Below are 18,326 nucleotides of genomic sequence, written 5' to 3'. Positions count from 1 at the left end.
GCTGCATGGGAAACAATTAAGTTTTTATACATTTGCAAATTGATTTCTTTAAGTTGTAATCATTTTTGACACCACCACTGTTCAATTGGTCATGTTTTCATTGAGTGCTGGCCAGAGAAAGGCCAGGGTCAGGGAAAGAAGAAAGCACTGTGCATCAGACAGCTGTTTACTGGCTCTGCATTGCTAGCAGGCGTGTATCCACCACCGAACTCTTGAGCGCCCTGAACCGGACGCGAGAGGCCGAGTTTGTGACTTGTGGTCTGTAATCCGCAGTTTTATCGCCGACACCTGAGGCATGTCCGCTCAGGCAGTGTGTCTCCCCCTGCCTTGCTTGAGCACAACGACATGAGAGATTGGAGGTGGGGGAGAGGCGGAGGCGGCTGAGCTCAGCTCCACTCCACTCCAAGAACCGGCCGCCAAGGGGCGCCACACACCCACGGCCGCCTGCCATAGGTTTCGCTATCTCTTTCCCGACAGCTTCAGCTTTAGTATCCGGGAGACTACAGGTTCTGAGAAATCAAAGTAAAACCTCCGCCGATTGGCTTCAGCCTCTTCGCGGCCATCTTGCGTGCCCTAACATTGCGGCCCCGGATCCCCTCGAACCCCTGCCCCAAATCTGCCCCCGGCAGGTGTTCACGGCAGACAGGTGAGCGGAGGACCCGACACCGGCGGAACCACCCCCAATTTTCCGCCGCCGACGGCCCAAATTTGCCAAACCCCAAGCTGTCCAATCAGAAAGCAAATAACTGATATGCAAATGCTGTGTATCATCACGTTAGCGGCGGCGGAACCGCTGAGGTCGCCAGCAGCGCTGGAACTAAAACTTCGCAAATAATCATTCTTCCCAAATTACAGGCGCCCGAGGTCCCCCGCCCTCCTCGCCAGGGGAAGCTCGCTTCTCGCCGGTAAGTTGCGACGCCGTGCTGGGGTCGAGGGGGAGCCGGGAGCCCGCCGTGGCTGTGATTTGAGCAGCTGTGGGTCTGGCTGTCATTTGGGAAAGGTAGAGAGAGAGGGAGAGGGATCTGTGCGTGTGTCGCTCAGGCAAGGCGAGCAGGAAATCCCTCTGATAAACTGCGAAATGCCCGGCTTCGTCTGCTCTCTCTGAGCTTAATTTTTAAGAAATGCCTGTTGGTGGTGGTTGTGGTTGTGGGGGGGACGGGTACGGATGGAAAGTGTCACCTGGGCGTCTCGTCGAGACGCCTCGGCGGCTCAAGGCGGGGAAGAAGCGCTGGTGATGGCAGAGCAGGAATTGAAGGTGGCGGAGAGGGGGGTGTCTCGGAGATTCCCCATATACGAAACACGGTGTTGCCCGAGACTGGGAAGCAAGCAAGGAAGAAGGAGGAGGAGGAGGAGGAGGGGGGGGGTAGCCTTGAGTGCCGATCCCTCCCTCTCTCTCTCCCCCCCCGCCCTTCGCCAGCCAGCCTCCGCGTCACCCAGACGGGGGGGGAAGAGACGCACAGAGAGGTGAAAGCCGTGTGGAAAACACGTGTGCGCCTCGCTCGCAGCAACAAACCGGAGAGGAGCGGTGCAGCCCCCGCTGTCCTCAACTTACCCCCCCATCACCACCACCACCACCCGGAGGGACGTTTTCATCCGTCCCCGTCAGCGTAGCGTGCTCCCCCCCCCACCTTCCACCCCGCATCACTTTCTGAAAAAAAAACAGGATTGATAAAACAACACAAAGAGTTGCTTCACTTGTTTTAAAGGGCTGCGGCTCAATTAGCAGACGGTTTGGTTTAAGGGACGGACTCCAGATTTAGTCAAGGGGAGGGAGGGAGGGGGGGTAGAGAGAGTGAGAGAGGAGGCCACTGAATGAGGAAGACATCGTTCAGCTCACACGCACACAGGATGCTAAGGTTAGTGGTTGTGTGTTTTTTTTTTGGTACAAAAAAAGGGCAGGCTGAATCTTAGACCGAGTTTGAGTCAGACAATAGAATAGGAAGTGAAGGCGCTACTACTTTTCTTCCTTGTGAACTAGTGAGGAGCTCCCCGGCCTAGCGAGCCCAGCGACACCCCGAGTGCGTCAGGCAGGTGTAGGGCGCCCGGCGCCCCGGCCGCAGCCGTCAGGGAGCCGCCGGCAGGCACCGCGGCTCACCCGCGGACGCAGGGCGGCGAGGGCCGGCGTTACTCAACACGGGGGACTGGGGAAGGGGGTGTTCGTGGTGGTGTGGATGTGTGTGTGTGTGGTGGTGGTGGGGGGTCTTATTGTTACATTTTAACTACTTGTTTGTGCGGCGGCGAGCTGTAACTGAGCTAGCTGGCGTTTGTTTCCCCCCCCGTCTGCTAAAATGTGCCCGTCCGCACCTCTCCGTCCCCCGGCGTCTAGGAGGGCAAATGTTCCCCAGCGCCTTGTGTGCGTGTGTTGCGTGTGTGTATATGTGTCTCTAGATCTATACTGTCGACGGTCTTTTGTTTCTGTGAAGAGTTTTCGAAGGTGCTCGGGAAACCAAAGTGCTTACGTAGATTGTGTGGGACTAAGCGCACGACCGCCACGGGGCACCGGGAGCAGAAGTTTGTCCTCCGGTCCCTCAAAAAGTACTTGTTCCCCAGCTTTAGGGGCTACCCTGGGCTGTCTGTGATGTTTGCGTGCCAGCTGATGTTTCTGCTGACGAGTTTCTCCTGTCGGTGTCACCCCCCCCCCCTCTGGCGTTCATTTTGTTGGCGCCTGACTTGGAAATGCACGCAAATAAAAAAAAAAACAGGAGCTTTTTTTTTTTTAAATGCGCAGTTAGAGATGGCCCTTCCTGGCAGGGGTGAGCGTCAGAAGTTCAAGGCCCTGGCAGCTGTGCTCGCACTGGCGGCTAGGTGCTTTTCTTTTCATCTGCCTGTCGAGGGCTCGTTGGTGCTTCCCTTCGCGAGTCACTCCTGAACACCGTCTAATCTCTCCCCCAAAAACATTTTGTTTCTGTAATCGGGGGAAAAGAAAATATTATGCTTTTAACTTTCAAGCCTGGAAAACTCCTGTGAGGTAGTACTTGCCCAAACAAGCCAATACTTGAAAATATACATTTTCATGGCCTCCTTGGCGTAACAGTGTATACTAGTAATTGAAAAGCTGGAATATTTTACTTGTATACAAAAATGGCTTTAAGATCCATACCGCAGTACTGAGTGCTGTGAGCTCAGCTCGGACGGTCTCTGCTTGTGGTGTAGGTGCAGCTGGAACTCTCAAGGTGCAAAGCAGCCTCATGAGATTTTATTTATTTATCCTGTACAAAGTACAAATAAGGGCTGTCTGGCAGTCCCGAAGTGTCTGGACTGTGTGCGTGCGAGACCAGGCGCCGTCTGTGACTCCTGCAGGTCACCGGTTGCCTCTTCTGTAACCGCGGTTGAGACGGGACAGCGTCCCAGTAGAGACCCGTGCTCTGCTGCATCCCGCCACTGTAGGAGACAGATCAGACCAGGACCGCTGCTGAAAAAGACTGTTGCATCCATAAAACCTTGCGTTTGAATCTGGGGAAACTTAAGGGTGTAGAAAATGGATTGAGCTGTTTCTGTTAATGTTTTATAGACGTGAAGTGGCATAAAGATAATCTTCTGTCCTGGCAGAGAGTATGAGGAGAAGCGTGTTTTTTCTTAATTGGGCACATCTTACTGTAGAGCTGTCTAAGCCACAGAGTGCTGTGCCACGTCTCCCCGCTGAACGTGTGCTGGTACAGACGTGAGGGGATTGCATGCTTCTGTTGAGTAAGGCATTGTGCGCGCCGGCTGCTAACACAACAGAACTGCTAAGTCACTGCCGCTTAAATCCTCTTAGTACTGCTCCTTTCATGAGGAGCCCTGAGCAGGGAGGCTGCCGGAGAGCCAGGGAGCTCTCCCCAGCACCCCAGCACAGAGCGGGGTGCCGACACCTGACACTCCCGATGTTGGAACAAGGACACCCTCTCTGCCTCCACGGAGCCAAAACGGTGTGGCCGGAACGTTACTGCTGGTTTCCCTGTCCTGTTAAGATGTTATTTTTTTGGTCATTAGCTGCTTGACCGTGTTTAGTCATGTGTTCTGAAAGTGCGGTGCACTGGTCGCACCTGTGTTGAGCGCGGTGGTGTGGCTCTGCACTGCCTGGCTGTGCTGTGCTGGGGGTCGCGTCCGCTCTGGCTCAGGGGCGCTGCCCAGTGAGCTCTCTCAGCATGGGCATCTGTGTTCAGACCGGCATATAATTTTGTTTAATGGGGGGGGGGGCTGTGCTAATACTAGGATCTTATTCTTTAATACGATGGCGGATGGTCAGGTCCTGACGTGGTTTCGGACGCTGGTCGGGAAGCGAGTGGGATGGCCGCTTGTTTTGTTAAGCGGCCAGACCTGGGTGGTGGAGCCGGGGTCGGGAGGAGGCCGAGCAGGAGGCTGCGGAAGAGGCGGGGATCCAGGAGTGTCGAAACAGGATTGGAGAGGGAGAGGGTGGAAGAAGAAGAAGAAGAGGAGGAGGAGGAGGGGTGCGAGTGGGCACAGGCCTCTGGCAGGCAGGCCCCCTTGGTCAGGCGAATGACAGGAGTGCAGGAAGGAGCTGTGCCTCGTGGCCGGTCTGCTGGCAGTGACCTCGGTCTTCCATGGCTCTCCAGTGATGGGGCAATGGCTGCGGTCTAGACGCTGTGCGCTGAGAGGAAGTCGAGCGAGATCTCGCCAGCTGTCTCTGGTCGTTCCCCCACACAGCAGGTGCAGCCCTTGTGCCATGTGGTGTGGTAGGCAGCTCCTTTTGTTTGACACGGTATTTTAATAACTTGTTTTGAGTCAATAAAAATATAGTCTGCTTCTGCTGCTGGCTTGATATTTGGGAGCCCTTCAGCTGTGCACCTGAAAGATGCGACACTCCACCCTGCCCTTAATTAGCTGGCTCATCCAGAAAGCCCTGTCTCTGGGCACCGTGAGAGAAACCAGCACAGGGCATTTAAGTGCTTGTGACTAAATAGTGATGCCTAATCTTTCATTCCCCACTGACAAGTTCGCTTGTAGGTTTTGATCACGACACCTTAGGAAACTAGGCCCTGATGTGAACAGTAAACTCAAAACCAAACTGCAACTGTGCACGTACGTGTGCAGACTGGGTGACGTCATGTCACGGCTTTGGCACTCTGTATTGATTCCACGTGCCACTAGGGGTAATCTTTCACGAGCACGAAGCACCTGGGAGTTAAACTGTTGGCTCTGACAGGTTATCAGATTTAAGGAATCACCTGGAATTTGGGCAGGCGTGCAAATGCATTTCCTGTCCAAATGGCACGGACTCCTGCCTTCTGTGCGTTGTGCTAACTGACCGGACTGCTTAATGTATTCAATAAGACATCCAACCAGGAACGGAGGATAGGCAGGAAACGCGGAAAAGGAGACATATGTCGCACGTGGGGCGCAGGCTTCCAAAATAATGGAGGTGTTCGTATGGGGCCTCGCTAACTCCCCTTCCTTCCTTTTTTCTTCCCACATACAGGCACGTTGGGTGACGTAGCATGGCCTGACGTCGGCCTGCTTAGATGGACGACCTGAGGCACTGCAGCCGGTGAACCTTTCTGTCTGGAAGAGTAAGAAGCCAGCGGGGGTCGGCGCCGCGGAGCCCTGCGGCGAAGGCTCACCGTAAGACGACGCGTTTGCACCATGACGGATCCCATGATGGACTTCTTCGACGACCCCAGCCTGTTTGTGGGGGGCCTGGACGGGCTGTCCGACGAGGGGTTCGTGGCCTCAGGGCCGGTGTCCCTGGTGGACGAGCTGAACCTGGGCGCCGAGTTCGAGCCCCTGCAGGTCGAGCCCCTGGGCGGGGGGAAGCACCCGGGCATGGCCCCCCCGCCGGCCTCCGCCTCCTCGCAGCCGGGCCTGCCCTTCGAGCAGCAGCTCGGCCAGTTCGACGTCCTGAAGGGGCCCCTCCCCCTGGGGCAGCCCTTCTCCCTCGCCGAGGGTGGCGCGGCGGGCGGGGGGAGGAACGTGCTGCACTCCCAGTACCACAGCTCCCCGGTGCACCAGACCCCCCAGCCTAACGGGCTGTTCCCCGACAGCAGCCCGATGTGGGGCAACCAGGAGCAGAGCGGGAATGTTTTCCACCAGCAGGCGCCGAGCCAGAACTCGCAGCTCGGCCAGCAGCAGCAGCAGCAGCACCACCACCACCATCACCACCACCACCACCACCTGCCGCAGCCCCAGTACATGAACTCCCAGCCCGGGCAGCCGCCCAGCAAGGGCTTTGCAGAGCACCACGACTTCGCCTATTTCCCGAGCAACCCCCAGCCCCACGCGGCGCTCCACCGGCAGCAGACGCCGCACGCCGCGCCCCATTCCCTGCAGCCCGCGCTGGACCGCAACGGCAGTCCCTACGGCCCGGTCCAGGACGCCCTGGGCCCGTCGAGGCCTTTTCCCTCCGGCAGGCGGATGGGCCGCCAGTTCGCCGGCCCCCCGGAGGACCTGGCTCTGCCCTTCTCCAGGCCCTCCTCCTCGTCCTCCTCGTCCTCGCCGTCGTCCTCCTCCTCCTCCTCCCTCGCCCTGTCCTCCTGCTCCGTCAGCTCCGGCTCTGCCTTCCCACCCCCGCAGTACTCCTTCCCCGGCGAGCCGGCGTCGAGCTGCGGCAGGCACCTGTCTTCGGCCCCGGTGACCCACGCCCCCGCCGCCAGCACGGCGGCCCTGCACTCTTCCCTGCCGGGCTTCGCGGGCCCCGGCGACGCCTTTGCCATGCTGTCCGGGGCGGCCCAGCAGCAGGCCCCCCTCAACCCGGCCGGGAGGAGCCACTTCCAGGCCATGCGGCACGCGAGGCAGCCTCAGGGGGGCTTTGGCGGCTCTCCGATGTTCCCGGAAGGGTTGGGCTGCTTCCCGAACGCGATGGGCGGCCAGACCACCGACCACCGGCAGAGCTGCGCCCCGGCCCTGCCCCCCGCCGCCAGCAGCAACGGCTTCCAGGCGCTGGAGGACAACCTGCTGCAGCAGGTCGGGGCTCACGAAGGGGCGTTCGAGGGGCTGGGGGCGCCGGACCTCCTGGGCGACGACCTGCTGCCTCAGCTGGAGGCCGCCCTCGGCCAGGACGACCCCATGGAGCCCCAGCACGACTCGGGCAGCTCCTGGGCCAACGGCAACCCGGAAGCAGAGGACGAGGAAGAGGAGGGAAATTCGTTCTCGCTGGACTACAAAGCGCAGGTGAGGGGTTTTATTTCATGTTCCACACGTTGTTCCTCGGCAACATCCCCCCCCCCCAGTCTCTGGAACCCGCGTTGGATAAAAGCACTGGTGTCACGGTTCCAGTATTGCGTCTTTCATCAGAACAAGTTCTCTGTTTCATAGGCGGTTTGAAAATGAAGACTCATTTCGGTATCGAAACTGGGTAATAAAGTTGTGCTGCGTAAGCCAGGAAGGCAGGCGATTGGAATGTTGACGTTTAGCGTTTTAGTTCTGCGCCACTGAAAGGACTAATTGGGCACTTTCTGCTGTGGAGCACTGAGGACTGAGGCGGTGCCGTGCAGCCGTGGGTCTCCCGGGTGGGTCGCAGGGGTGGTCCTGCAGTTATTCCCCACGGGCAGCGGGGCATGTGCGTTGTCAGAATGAATAGTAGAGCCGGGGGTTTGCCTGGGGCAGAGGGGTGGTAGTTCCATTGGAGCCACACACCGCGTCTCACCAGGCCCGGGCTCATCCTCCTTCCCCGACGCGAGGCGATGAAAGAGAACATGACTCGACCTCGACCCCCAGCCCGCCCCTCCGAACGGGACGCTGGTCCGTCACGTGGCCTGTAGGTCTGGTTTCTATTCATACAGGACTAGTGCAACTCACTCAAGGTACAGCAGCAGTGTCGGCACGAGGGCCTCGAACCTGCAGCCTGCTAGTCACGAGGCCAGAGACTTCCCTGTTACACTGGAAGGGTTGCAAACGCTGGCGTCCCCTGACCTTTCCGTAGCGCAGTTCTGGTGCAGCTGCTTGCTTAATGTGGTCTTTGGTCCCTGAATTAGTTAGCAGTTAATGAAGTGCTTAACAGGCCGATTGTGTGAGTCCCACAGCAGAGCGGCGTTCGAAGGGACTCTCGAGGCGTTGTGGTTTGTTTTTGGAACACGGGCAGATGCGTGCGTGGCTTTGTTTGTATTAGAAAATGCGGAAAACAGGTTATGGAGACCCGGCGCCTTGTTGAGCACAAGCCGGAGGCAGATCCTGATGGTCCGAGGGCTGGACCACGCCTCTTCCTTTCTCTGGCAGAGTCGCCTCCCAGAGACAACCTGTCTCGTGAAGCGAAAGAAAGAAAACCGCGACTCGCGACAGCAGTGTGCTGTAGAGCTCAGCTATCCCTGGAAGGTCCACTGAACGTTCTGAAAACCTGCCATTGTGGGGGAGTTACAGTCTCCATTGAATCGCACTGATCGCAGTCTGGGTACACGGGCTGCAGGCAGAGACTGATTAGGAATGGCAGCAGTGTCTTCAGGTCATATTGTAAGCGTGCTTAAGGCTATAATGAGATGTGGGTCAGTGTGGAGCTAGAGTCCTCATCCCCTCGCTGATGTCTGGGAGGTGGTGGTGTGCATTGCCCCGCAGTTTATCTGTGCATGGGGGGCGAGAGAGACGGCAAGAGTGGAATGACCTCAAACACAAGGCTGCCCCAGCACCCAGCAGAGTCCAGCTGGCCAATAGCATGTGCCGTAATAGTTTCATGTCCAGCGGACCAATCGGCACGCGGGGCTGATCGCAGGTCGGCAGTCTTGTTTGGGTTTTGCTGTCCCAGTGTGAGGTGGGCTTTGTGCGTTCCCACAGTTCAGCGAATAGGAGCAGCTTAAGTAACGCCAGCTCCATCAGGACACGGACTGCAGGCTAGAGCACATGAGCTGTGTTTAATCTCCGCGCAGGTACATCGCTGCAGCAGGGAGCTTTGTCAGATCTTTGTCCGATAGAGGAGCCCTGCCAATTTTCTTAAGTCAGTGCTACCGGCTGAAGGGACTTCACCTAACCAGGCTCTGACACCTGAGTGAATCCCGTGACAAAATGAATAGTAATATTGATTTAGTCAAGGGGTGGGAGGGTATGATTTAATTCTACCCTCCTGCTGAAAGTCTAAAGAATAGACTATGTAGTGTAATAAAAGTCACATTTGATTAAATGTAGGGGAAAATGCGAGAAGATAATCTGAAGTATCCCTGAATGTTTACTCTTGCCAAAGCTTCTTTCAGGTCCTTTAGATCAGGACCAGCAAGCCCTCTGTCGGTTCTTGTTACAACATGGAAAAGATTTTCTGTCTTCAGCATTTCTTGGGTATGAGCTCCTAAGAGTGCACCTGGCAGAGCTCGCCTCCTTGAGCCCACTGCTTCCTCCACATCCGCTCGGATGTCTCCGCTGGCAGCTCGGATCGGGCTGCCGTGGTGCTCCAGTCCCTTCCTGCAAGCCCGGCTGAGCGAGTGGTCCTGGGTGTGGTTTGGGGCCGTGGCAGGTGTTGCTGCCGTTCTGTTTCCTGCCATCGTGCTGGGCGCTCGGAGCTGTGACTGCCTGCCTCTAGGTCTCCTTCATCGTGTGCAGGCGACACCTGGCGCTCGTGTGCAGCTTTTTGACTCTTCAGACCAGAGGATGTGGTCAGAGAACTTGTTTGGCTTGTCTGTGTACACTGTGGCATCCTGTACACGTTTAGTTTCGTGAATTTTCTTGAAGAGTAGGTCTTGGCATGGGTTAGGTGCCTTTATTTTTTTTTTTTTGTACGATCCCAAACACGTTGCAGGTGTTGCACCGATCGCTCTGTGGCTCCTGTGCCGTTTCTCCCGAGCGAAGCAACACGCCCGTGTGATGTGTTTTTCTAAATATGGGACGTGGTTTTCCTCGCTGGAGTTTTTTTCCCCTATATAAGCGAAGGGGCCGTGACTCTCTAAATCCCCTTCGGTGCAACGCCTCTGTTTTTTGGAGGTGCCGGTGGGGTTTTCCCTCCCAGTTGCAGGCCGGTGTGGGGGGCTTTTCCCTGAGCAGCAGGTGGGGGAGCTGGCAGGGACTGGGCAGGGCTGCGCGAGAGAGACAGGTGGGGAATCCCCATGTGGTTTTCTTGCACACTTGTGTACGATTGTGCGGGATACTCTGTGCAGTGGGGGCATCCCTTTCCATTGGCTTGCACTAGCGAACCTTAGGCTTTATGTCAAAAGGCTCTTTTTCTGGTACCAAGGAATTTATTCTAACCTATAAAAAAAAGATTGGTCTTTGGGGTTTCAGAAATGTAAAAGATGACTCGTAGAATATTTCTTTTCTGTTGCTGGTATTGAAGTATGCAGCACATTTGGATATTTACAGAGGAACATAAGTAAGGCTTGCAAGCGAGGAGGCCATTCAGCCTGTCTTGCTTATCACCCGTGAGCACACGCCTGATCAGCAGGATTCTTTTATTTGCACTTTGAACATTAGGCCCAGAATTATTCCATCCCTGCACACTGCCGTGCGCAGGCAAACGAGGAAACAGCCAGACCCATTTTTATCAGCTCTTTTTTGTTGTTGTTATTTTGGTTGGAAACCAGATACTGTAAACAGACCAGGTTTGGCGAGTGGCCACATCACCTGGGACAGGGCAGAGAAGGGGGCAATGAGACCCAAGTAACAGGGGGACGCCGCCTGGATTCGGCGATTATATTTAGCGGCTGACCTGGTGAAAGAAGATGGTTGGAGCCGAGGGCCGAGTCGCCGGCCCGGTCTCTTCCTGACACGGTTGGAAAGACTTATATAACACGCAGACGGGCGGAACTGCAGCCAGCTCTGAAACCCGATTCCCCCGTCGCTCATGTGCTTGCTGGTGGGAGGAGGGCCGCGAGAGAGAGACGTTGCCACTCTTTTCCTCTCCCAGACGGCAGGCCTGTCTGCGGAGCTCCCTGGAGGGGGAGGAGAGGCGGGGTTAAAGGTGAACAGGAAGCCAGCTCCAGGAACAGGGGGCGGAGCCAGAGAGGGAGAGCGAGGTGGGGGGAGGGCGAGAGGGGGTTGTGGAGGGAGAGGGGGGGGGCTGTTCTTGGATCAGAAACCGCCACTGAAGAGCATATGGGATTTTGGCCAGCCTCAACTACACAGTAGGTCTGACAAATAACCATTCTTTTGGGAGCTGTTTTTTTTTTCCTTCTCTCGCTCTTTCCAAGGGGGCCTGAGAGTTCAGCGTCTGGCTCTGCTGATCGGTTGTCACGCTGGAATTTCATGCTTGCGGGTTGTGACGCAATCAGCACTCCATGAGCTCGAGGCCTGCCGCCCATTAACCTTTTGCTTACAGGAGAAACTTCTCCCCGCCTGGCTTGCTGTAAGAGGGAAACCACGAAGCCGTCTTTTGTCTGGCTCCATGGTTTCTGAAACCGTGTGTGGAAGAGGAGCAGTCACAGCAGACTTGAGATGTGTCTGCTGCTGGACCTTTGTGCTGCTCTGAGGATATTTTCATTTTGTTTTGCTTGCATTATAAACTGATGCCCCGAAGGCTTTCACAGCTTCTCTTTTCCGAGAATAAAGCTGGTTCACATGTGTGATCCGGGTTGATGGTTTTGTTTTCGTGAGAGAGTAGGTAATTTATTTATTTATTTTGTTGGCGTTGAGGGTGCAGGCAGTTTTAGCGAGAGAACCTGCGGGCTTACAGGTTCCTCTGGTAACCAGCAGGTTACAAGAGCTGATCTGTTTCTCTGGCTCTTGGGCTGTAACCTGTCGGCTTGCTCTCTGAAAGCAAGGTGTCTTGACATCGCACATCATTTGGTGCGCTACGGTAGCCAAGGCCCAGATCATTTCTGCTGCACACAGCTGGCCAGATGTCACGACTAGTTCAGGGAATTCAAGTAAAGTAACCCTTTTAGAATATAAAAAAAAAGTTGAAAACCTCCATCGAGGCTAAATGACACTTTTCACGCAGGATTGACTTTACGAATCGAAACAAATGAAGGAACTCCACCATTCCTTCTCATCTTAGAAATCGGAAATAGTTTTCTTTGTCTCATGCTAATTTGGTACTGTCAATATGACGGAGTTGGTCCCTAGGTGGAGATTCTAAAGGACGTTTTATATTGTAACGAGATGTTGCTGTTTTCCTAGTTGTTATGACAAGCTTTTCTTGATTTAAATGTTGTATTCAAGAGAACTTTCGGACTTGTCTTGACATTAAAATAGCCAAAGGCAAGACTGGGCCACGGGTCCTTGTCTGCTGTAAAACTGGCAGGCGTGTGGGTGTAAGTGGGTATGCATGTGGTTTCAGGGATTTGTCAGGATGCTTTGGGATTTTCCTTGTCCCAGGGAGTGAAAAGTGAGTTTGAGCATGAGTTCTTTTGGAAGTGCTAATTTTTGTTGCGAGCTGTAGTTTTACTTTATTCCTCGTTGCTGCTAGATTTTGATGGTCAAAATAACCTGCAGTCTGTCAAACAACGCATATCCAAGCACCTGTGGACTTGAATGCGAGCTTGATCGTGAACCGTGCAGACTGGAGGGCACTGTACCGAGGGAGAGTTACACAGTCAGCATTTGTAGAGTCGCAGATCCCCGATTTAGGAATACTGCCATCTTGTTTGTTGGCCACTGCCGTTGAAGTGATTTTGAGTGTTTAAGTGAAAGCCTAGTTTCTTTAAAACCTGCACAAAGAAATGACTGGTGTGGAAGATAATGTACTGTACATTCTCCTGATGACAACAGTTACAAATGAGAGGAGGGCTTTCAGCCCATCTCTCTGGTTTGGTTGTTAGTAGTTGATCCAGCAGTGCCAGGCAGTTGTTTCTTGAAAGCTGCCAGGAGTATTGACTTTGACAACGTGGCTGGGCAGCACGTTCCATCCTCCCACAACCCTTTGAGTAAAGAAGTGCCTCCTCTTCTTGGTTGTAAAAAAAAAAAGAACTGGTCTTCTTCTGTGCCAAAAGAACGAGAGAAAACAAGCTCAACGGGGGCACTTGTTCCTTTGGCACATACGTGAAGTTTTAAAAACCGTGCCACAGATTGTTTGAAAATATTACAGTAGGAATATCAAACAATGTTCTGCGCTAGCTTTTTGTTAGTAAACACTTCTTTTTAAGCACTTAAGTAGTTTCCTCTCTTTCACGTTGTGCATCTGCAGTTTGCTTTACTACCTGCGTGTAACTCTCTGCGCTTGTTTGTTAAATGTGCAAACAGGAGCGAGACGACAGTCGTGAGTTTTGTCTTAAGCCTTTTTGAGTTTCCTTTGCTCCTTCTGCAGTGTTTGCCAATTCCCTTATTTTGCGATCATCTGCGAATCTGGCTAGATTACTGACCAGACCAGACCTGAGATCGTTGATATTAATTAGGAAGAGCATTTCTGATATAATTTACAGCGGTGCAGCTGTGTCATGAAGTCGGTCTGTGGTGAGTGTTTGTGAAGCCTGGTCGCCTGTGGTCTTCTGTGCTTTAGCCTGCTGTTCGACAGTGGTGCTTTTCCAGTGGGGGCCGGGTGTGTGGGTTTTCCATGGTGAGCGGCTTCACTCCTCGTCTCCTGGGCACTGCCGTCCCCCCCGCTGACCGGCAGCCCGCCGGCCTCCCCAGGCACCTGCGGCTGCGCTGGGAGGAAGTGGAAAATCTGAGCGTTCAGTCGAGGAAGGAAGGGAGAAGAGGAGCGGAGGAGGCGGGGGGAGGGAGAGGGAGAGAAGGATAGCAGGAGGACACCAAACATGGAGATCCGCAGAAGCCCTTCTCTCCCTTGAGGTGTCTCAGCAGGGTCTGCAGCGTGCCTCCGGCTTGAACAGAAGGGGTTGTTAATAATGCAGAGTCGGTAACTGCCTGCGATTGTGCCCCCCGCTGTGTGCCTGGTGGAGAAAGCCCGGAGTACTCTACCGGCCTTCAGCAGTCCCTTTCAGTCTTGTCATGTTTTGGGGGGCTTCACGTTCTCCCCCTCTCACGGAGGGCTGCTGGCGTGTTTTTGGACGGCAGTTGGCACCCAGCAGGGCCATGTGATCTGGCGCTGCAGGGCCTGTCCACACCTCCCATCTCGTGTCTGGTCCGCAACAACAGCAGCCCTGCGCTCTGACGTAGTCCCGCCCGGGGATGGTTTATCACTCGGAACAGAGCTGCGTTCTGTAGTTTAGAACATGAGAGAGGTGACAAAAGAGAGGAGGCCATTCAGCCCATCTGGAAAGCAAAGCTGCACGACAGCCTCAGAAGAGAGCTTTAGAAACCTCTGGAAGTTCTCCTATTCTTTGTCCCCCCCCCCCCCACCCCCCTTGTGCTTTCGGAAGTGAACTCGCTGTTGTTTCTCACACTGGGCAGGTCTCCTCTGGCATACGCCTCAGCTTTGTGACATCACAGCTTCCCACATCAGAGCCGTTCTGAGGTTAATCTGCTGATGACCTCATCGTGTGCTGCTGAAGAATGCCTCTCTTGAGCTCAGCCTCTCTGCGCCAGAGTTCCCAGAACAGCAGCAAGCATAGCAAGTGTCTGGTCAGACTCCTAAGAATGCACATCGTGTTCCCTGCCATCAGAATCCCCGGTTAATCTAGCTTTCATAATGGAAACCTTTAGAATTTTGCTGTTGCATCAGAAATGCAGCGTTTTAAAATTCTTTATTAGGCAGCCCAGTTCCGGTTTTCAATGGATGATTTTTTTTTGTGCTGTGGAACGCACGAGCTGTACTTAACCCTTCAGATTTTCGGTGTGGAGAACGAAAGCTGATGCTTTGTGCCCGGTGAGCAGCGGTGATGAGCTCCTGCCGTGCAGAGCAGCAGGCTTTGATCATGTGGGCAAGCTGTGACCACAGTCTGACCCCCTTTCTCTCCCTTACCGCCGCCAAATAAAAGCAGTCGCTGGCCCCCCTGACCTGTCCCCTGTCTCTCCAAAGAAGTGTCGCCTTCTCAAACCTATCAGGGATGCAAATAGCAGAAGCGCCCCCCCCTTAATTAAATTAAGAAGTCAATTAATTTGATTACAGTGTAGACTTAATACTGCTCCTGCTATTAAGCTGCAGTCCTAAGGAGAGGTTTAAATAGGGCTCGTTGATAACGGTGAACCTCTTTTGAAATAGAAAGTACTAATGAGCCTCATTTCTAGTACTAATGGCTGAATTTAAAGAATTAACGGGCCAGTTAATGTTCAGAGAACGCTGCATTTGTCAACAGCCTAAAAGTAGTACTGTATGCGTGTGGATATATGAAGGCCACTGAGGTTGTCAAGTCTTGTCTGAGAACGCTGTCTAAATGTTATTTCTCTAAATCTTTTAAAGGTTTTATCTTGAGATGTGTAACTGTATATTTAATGAAATTGCAGGTTAGGAAAAGGTTTCACTGTTGGTGTTTAATTTAAGATTTCTTTTGCGGGGCCTCATGTTTATTTTAAACCTTATGTGATCTGGTTTCAGGCTGTGTGTGTGTCTCTGGGGGCGGGGTGGGGGGTTCAGCGCGTTTGTGCAGGCTTGCAGCTCCGCGTTTCTGCGAAGGCCAGGCCCTGCTGTCTGCGTCCCCTCCCTCGCCCCGAGTTCCTCCTCCTCCTCCTCTGTGGGTGGGCCTGGCAGGGGTGCGAGGCTGTGTCTCAGGGGGCGCCTGCTCTTCTGGGGGCGCGGGGCCCAGAACTCCCTGGCACGCTTGAGAAGAGGGTCGACGTCATCAGAGCTTGGGAAAGATGCCTGCTGCCCAGCCTCTCCCTGCCACCAGCAGACTGCAGGCAGGAGGGCTGGCGTTTCCCAGGGCACTCGCCCGCGGCGCATACTGGAGACGTCACCACGCGTGTCGGGAGATCGGCCAGGGGCACCACCTTGCTCGCGAGCTGCTCGTCATATTAGCTGGCTGTCCTGCCTGGGCCAGATTTACAGGATCTGCAAGGAGGCTCGCTGGAACTCGTGTTCAGCTTGATACAGAGGACATTAACCAAAATAGAACTCAGCCCTGGAACTCTGACTTGAGTTCCCCAACAACTACTGCTACCCGCTGGCTGTTGGGTGTAAATGTTAGCTTTTCTCCTGTAGCTTTGCTAAAGCCTCTTGTGAAGAAGCATCCCCAGGTCCAGGCTGTCTTGTGTGTACCTGGCAGTGCGTTTAATACCAACGACGTGAGGCACTTATTTACACAAAGGTGTGCGGGAGTGTGGTGCACACTACCCAGCCTGGTTGAAGCTGACATCCTGGCTTTTATAAAGAATGCGAACAATGGCTTCACGCAGTTCTTAGGTCCTTTGGCTGCAAACTATCAAATGGGCTGGATGTAACCGTTCTTGTGTTCTTCCAGGCTTTCAAGATGCCTTCAAACGATCAGTCTTGATCTGATGGGAGAGGGTTCAGTTTGACCAGTTATGGCTGGTTTGGACTTGTTAACCTCTTTCCATTCAGATTTCAAGGACATCCGTCCATTTTACAACAACTCAAACCCAGTCAGGGGGAGCCGGAACCTTTCCCGGCCAGCAATGGCGTTAGGCAGGGGTACCCTGGGTGGAACGCCAGTCCACCGCCACGGTCAACCCCTTTTCTGCAGATCTTAAATAGCTGCTAGGTGGTTTTCCTTCAAGACGGAGGGTAATTTAAAAATAACATGAAACTTCATGTGATGGTATATAGTATGTAAGCTCTTGTGCGCTCTTAGACATTGTCAGTTCAGGTCAGTGATGACAGAGACCGGTCCAGCCCCTCTCCTCTTGTCTCTTGCTGTTCAGGATTGTCCAGCTGTGTTGAATGCAGCTCAGCTGCTCGGCGCAGGCTGTAGCCTGTCGCTCTCGATTCTGTAAATAACACTTGTGACTCAGTGGCGAGTGCAAATGTGTCCCATTACTGTGCCGTGCCACAGTCGGTGCGTTGCGCTGTTGCGCTCCTTAAAAATGATCTTTTTCTGTTGCTGCGGTGCAGCCTCATGTCAGCCCTTTTCTAAATCCTGGCAGTCATGATCCCAGAGTGCTCTGTGCAGAGGAGGGGAGTGCTGAGCAGGCAGAACCAGGCTTGTGGCTGATTGGACATGAAGCCCCATTTAAGCCTGCTGCTCTTTTTAATCAGCTCAGGAAGCATCGCTGAAGATTATGTCCTTTTTAATTTGTTCACGGGGCATCTCTTCATCCTTCGCAACTTTTAATTGGTTGAGACACCAAGGCCTAATTCGTTCATCTGATCTTTTACCCTTGCCTCACAGTGCAGTCATACAGGAAGGTTAAGATCAGGCGGGTGTTTGGTCAGGGAGTATCTGCATCACTGTGCAGAGTTCCTGCAAACATCAGGCGTCTGCTAACTGAGGGCTCCCAGGTGGTCTGAACCTTGCAGAGTCATGAGCTGTACTCTTCCTCACACCTGGCGCAGATCCTCAGAGCTGTGCTGCTGTTGTCATCACACTGTGATGCAGAAGGCAATGATTCTAAAACTGCTGCTTTCTTTGGAGTATGGTTCGATTAATCAGATGATACCAGTTTGTCTCTAGACATTTTTTTGCAAAGTTATTCTCTGGGGGAAGGGGGGGGCTTGTTTCAGCCTTTCAGTAAAAGTTTTATTTTTTTTTAAAATACAGGTTTCTGGAAAAATAGTAGTGCTTGTTTTTTTTTGTGCTGTCTCCTTTGGAAGGAAATGTTTTATTTTCCTTTCTCTTGTGGATTTGAGAAGCTCGCTCTGTCCGGGTGCCTCAGGGAAGGGAACTGGAGAGACTGTGCGAAGGGGCTTCGTGCTGTAGTCTTGTTGCAGATCAGTAATCAATCCAGAGTCCATCCCACTCCCCCAGGGTGGTGATCTTCGTCGCACATCCCACCTCGGATACCACTGAGCTTTACAGCCCATTCAGGGTTTCACTTCTTTGTTGTTTTTTCTAGAAGTAAAAATAGTAAAAAACAGGGAGGGGGAGGGGGTGACAAAAAAAGGAAGGGATGTACGTTCCTGAGTAAAACTGAATTAGATTAGACAACCAGGAAGCACCTGATGTACCTGATGGAGTCTAAAAAAACTGCTAACCTAGATTTCAAGGACGTTTCTTCTGTGGCACAGTTAGCCTTTTCTTTCCTGTCAGTTTTTTTTTTTTCTACGAGCGCAGGAGCTGACAGGGACGCAGTGTACATTTCCAAATAGAATACAGCGTAGGGAAGATAATAGGGGGGGGGCGTTGTTGAGCTTTGGAGATCAAGGAAGGGGTTGGGGGGGGGACGCAGGACCAGGTTGGGGTAGAGGAGAAAGAGGAAGAAGGGTTTGATCCAGGAGGAAAGAAAAGGACAATGTACATAACAGGGCTGGTAATTAATAGCTCTGAAAGTGGCACCTGCGTTGTGTGTGTGTATTGAAGGAACACACACTCCTCTCAGCCTTGAAGAGAGCACATTTGCATTTTAACTGTTCTGTTACCAAGGAACTGCGGTGCAGTACAGAACCGTGCCATGTGATCAGCCAAGCATGTGCGCGACTGCCTGGCTGTGCTGCTCGCTCTTAGTCTTTTTTAGTTGCTGCGCGATGTTCATTGTGGCGTCTTATTTTCAGGCAGGATCTGGAGAGGAGACGGAAGGCAGGGCGGCCAGAG

The 18,326-nt window shown here is 53.6% G+C and overlaps 1 protein-coding gene across 12 annotated transcripts in view; it reads left to right on the top strand.

The window, feature by feature from the left end:
• Positions 1–795: 795 nt before the first annotated feature.
• chd9 (chromodomain helicase DNA binding protein 9) overlaps positions 796–18,326 on the top strand; it is a 64,817-nt gene continuing 47,286 nt past the window's right edge. For 9 of the 12 annotated variants that reach the window (XM_088938789.1, XM_088938788.1, XM_088938787.1 and 6 more), the window contains exons 1-2: positions 796–905; positions 5,420–7,107. In XM_088938789.1, coding sequence (XP_088794915.1) covers positions 5,584–7,107 — 1,524 coding nt within the window. In that variant the 5' untranslated portion in view covers positions 796–905; positions 5,420–5,583. Of the gene's footprint in view, positions 906–1,789; positions 1,857–5,419; positions 7,108–10,827; positions 10,971–18,326 lie in introns of those variants that run through there. The other 3 variants (XM_088938793.1, XM_088938792.1, XM_088938781.1) reach the window with 2 other exon arrangements.

Source organism: Atractosteus spatula, chromosome 21 (assembly GCF_055471065.1).
Source record: "Atractosteus spatula isolate fAtrSpa1 chromosome 21, fAtrSpa1.hap1, whole genome shotgun sequence".
Taxonomy (NCBI): domain Eukaryota; kingdom Metazoa; phylum Chordata; class Actinopteri; order Semionotiformes; family Lepisosteidae; genus Atractosteus; species Atractosteus spatula.
Note: the sequence above shows the minus strand (reverse complement) of the source record. Positions and strands in the feature narration are given on the sequence as shown.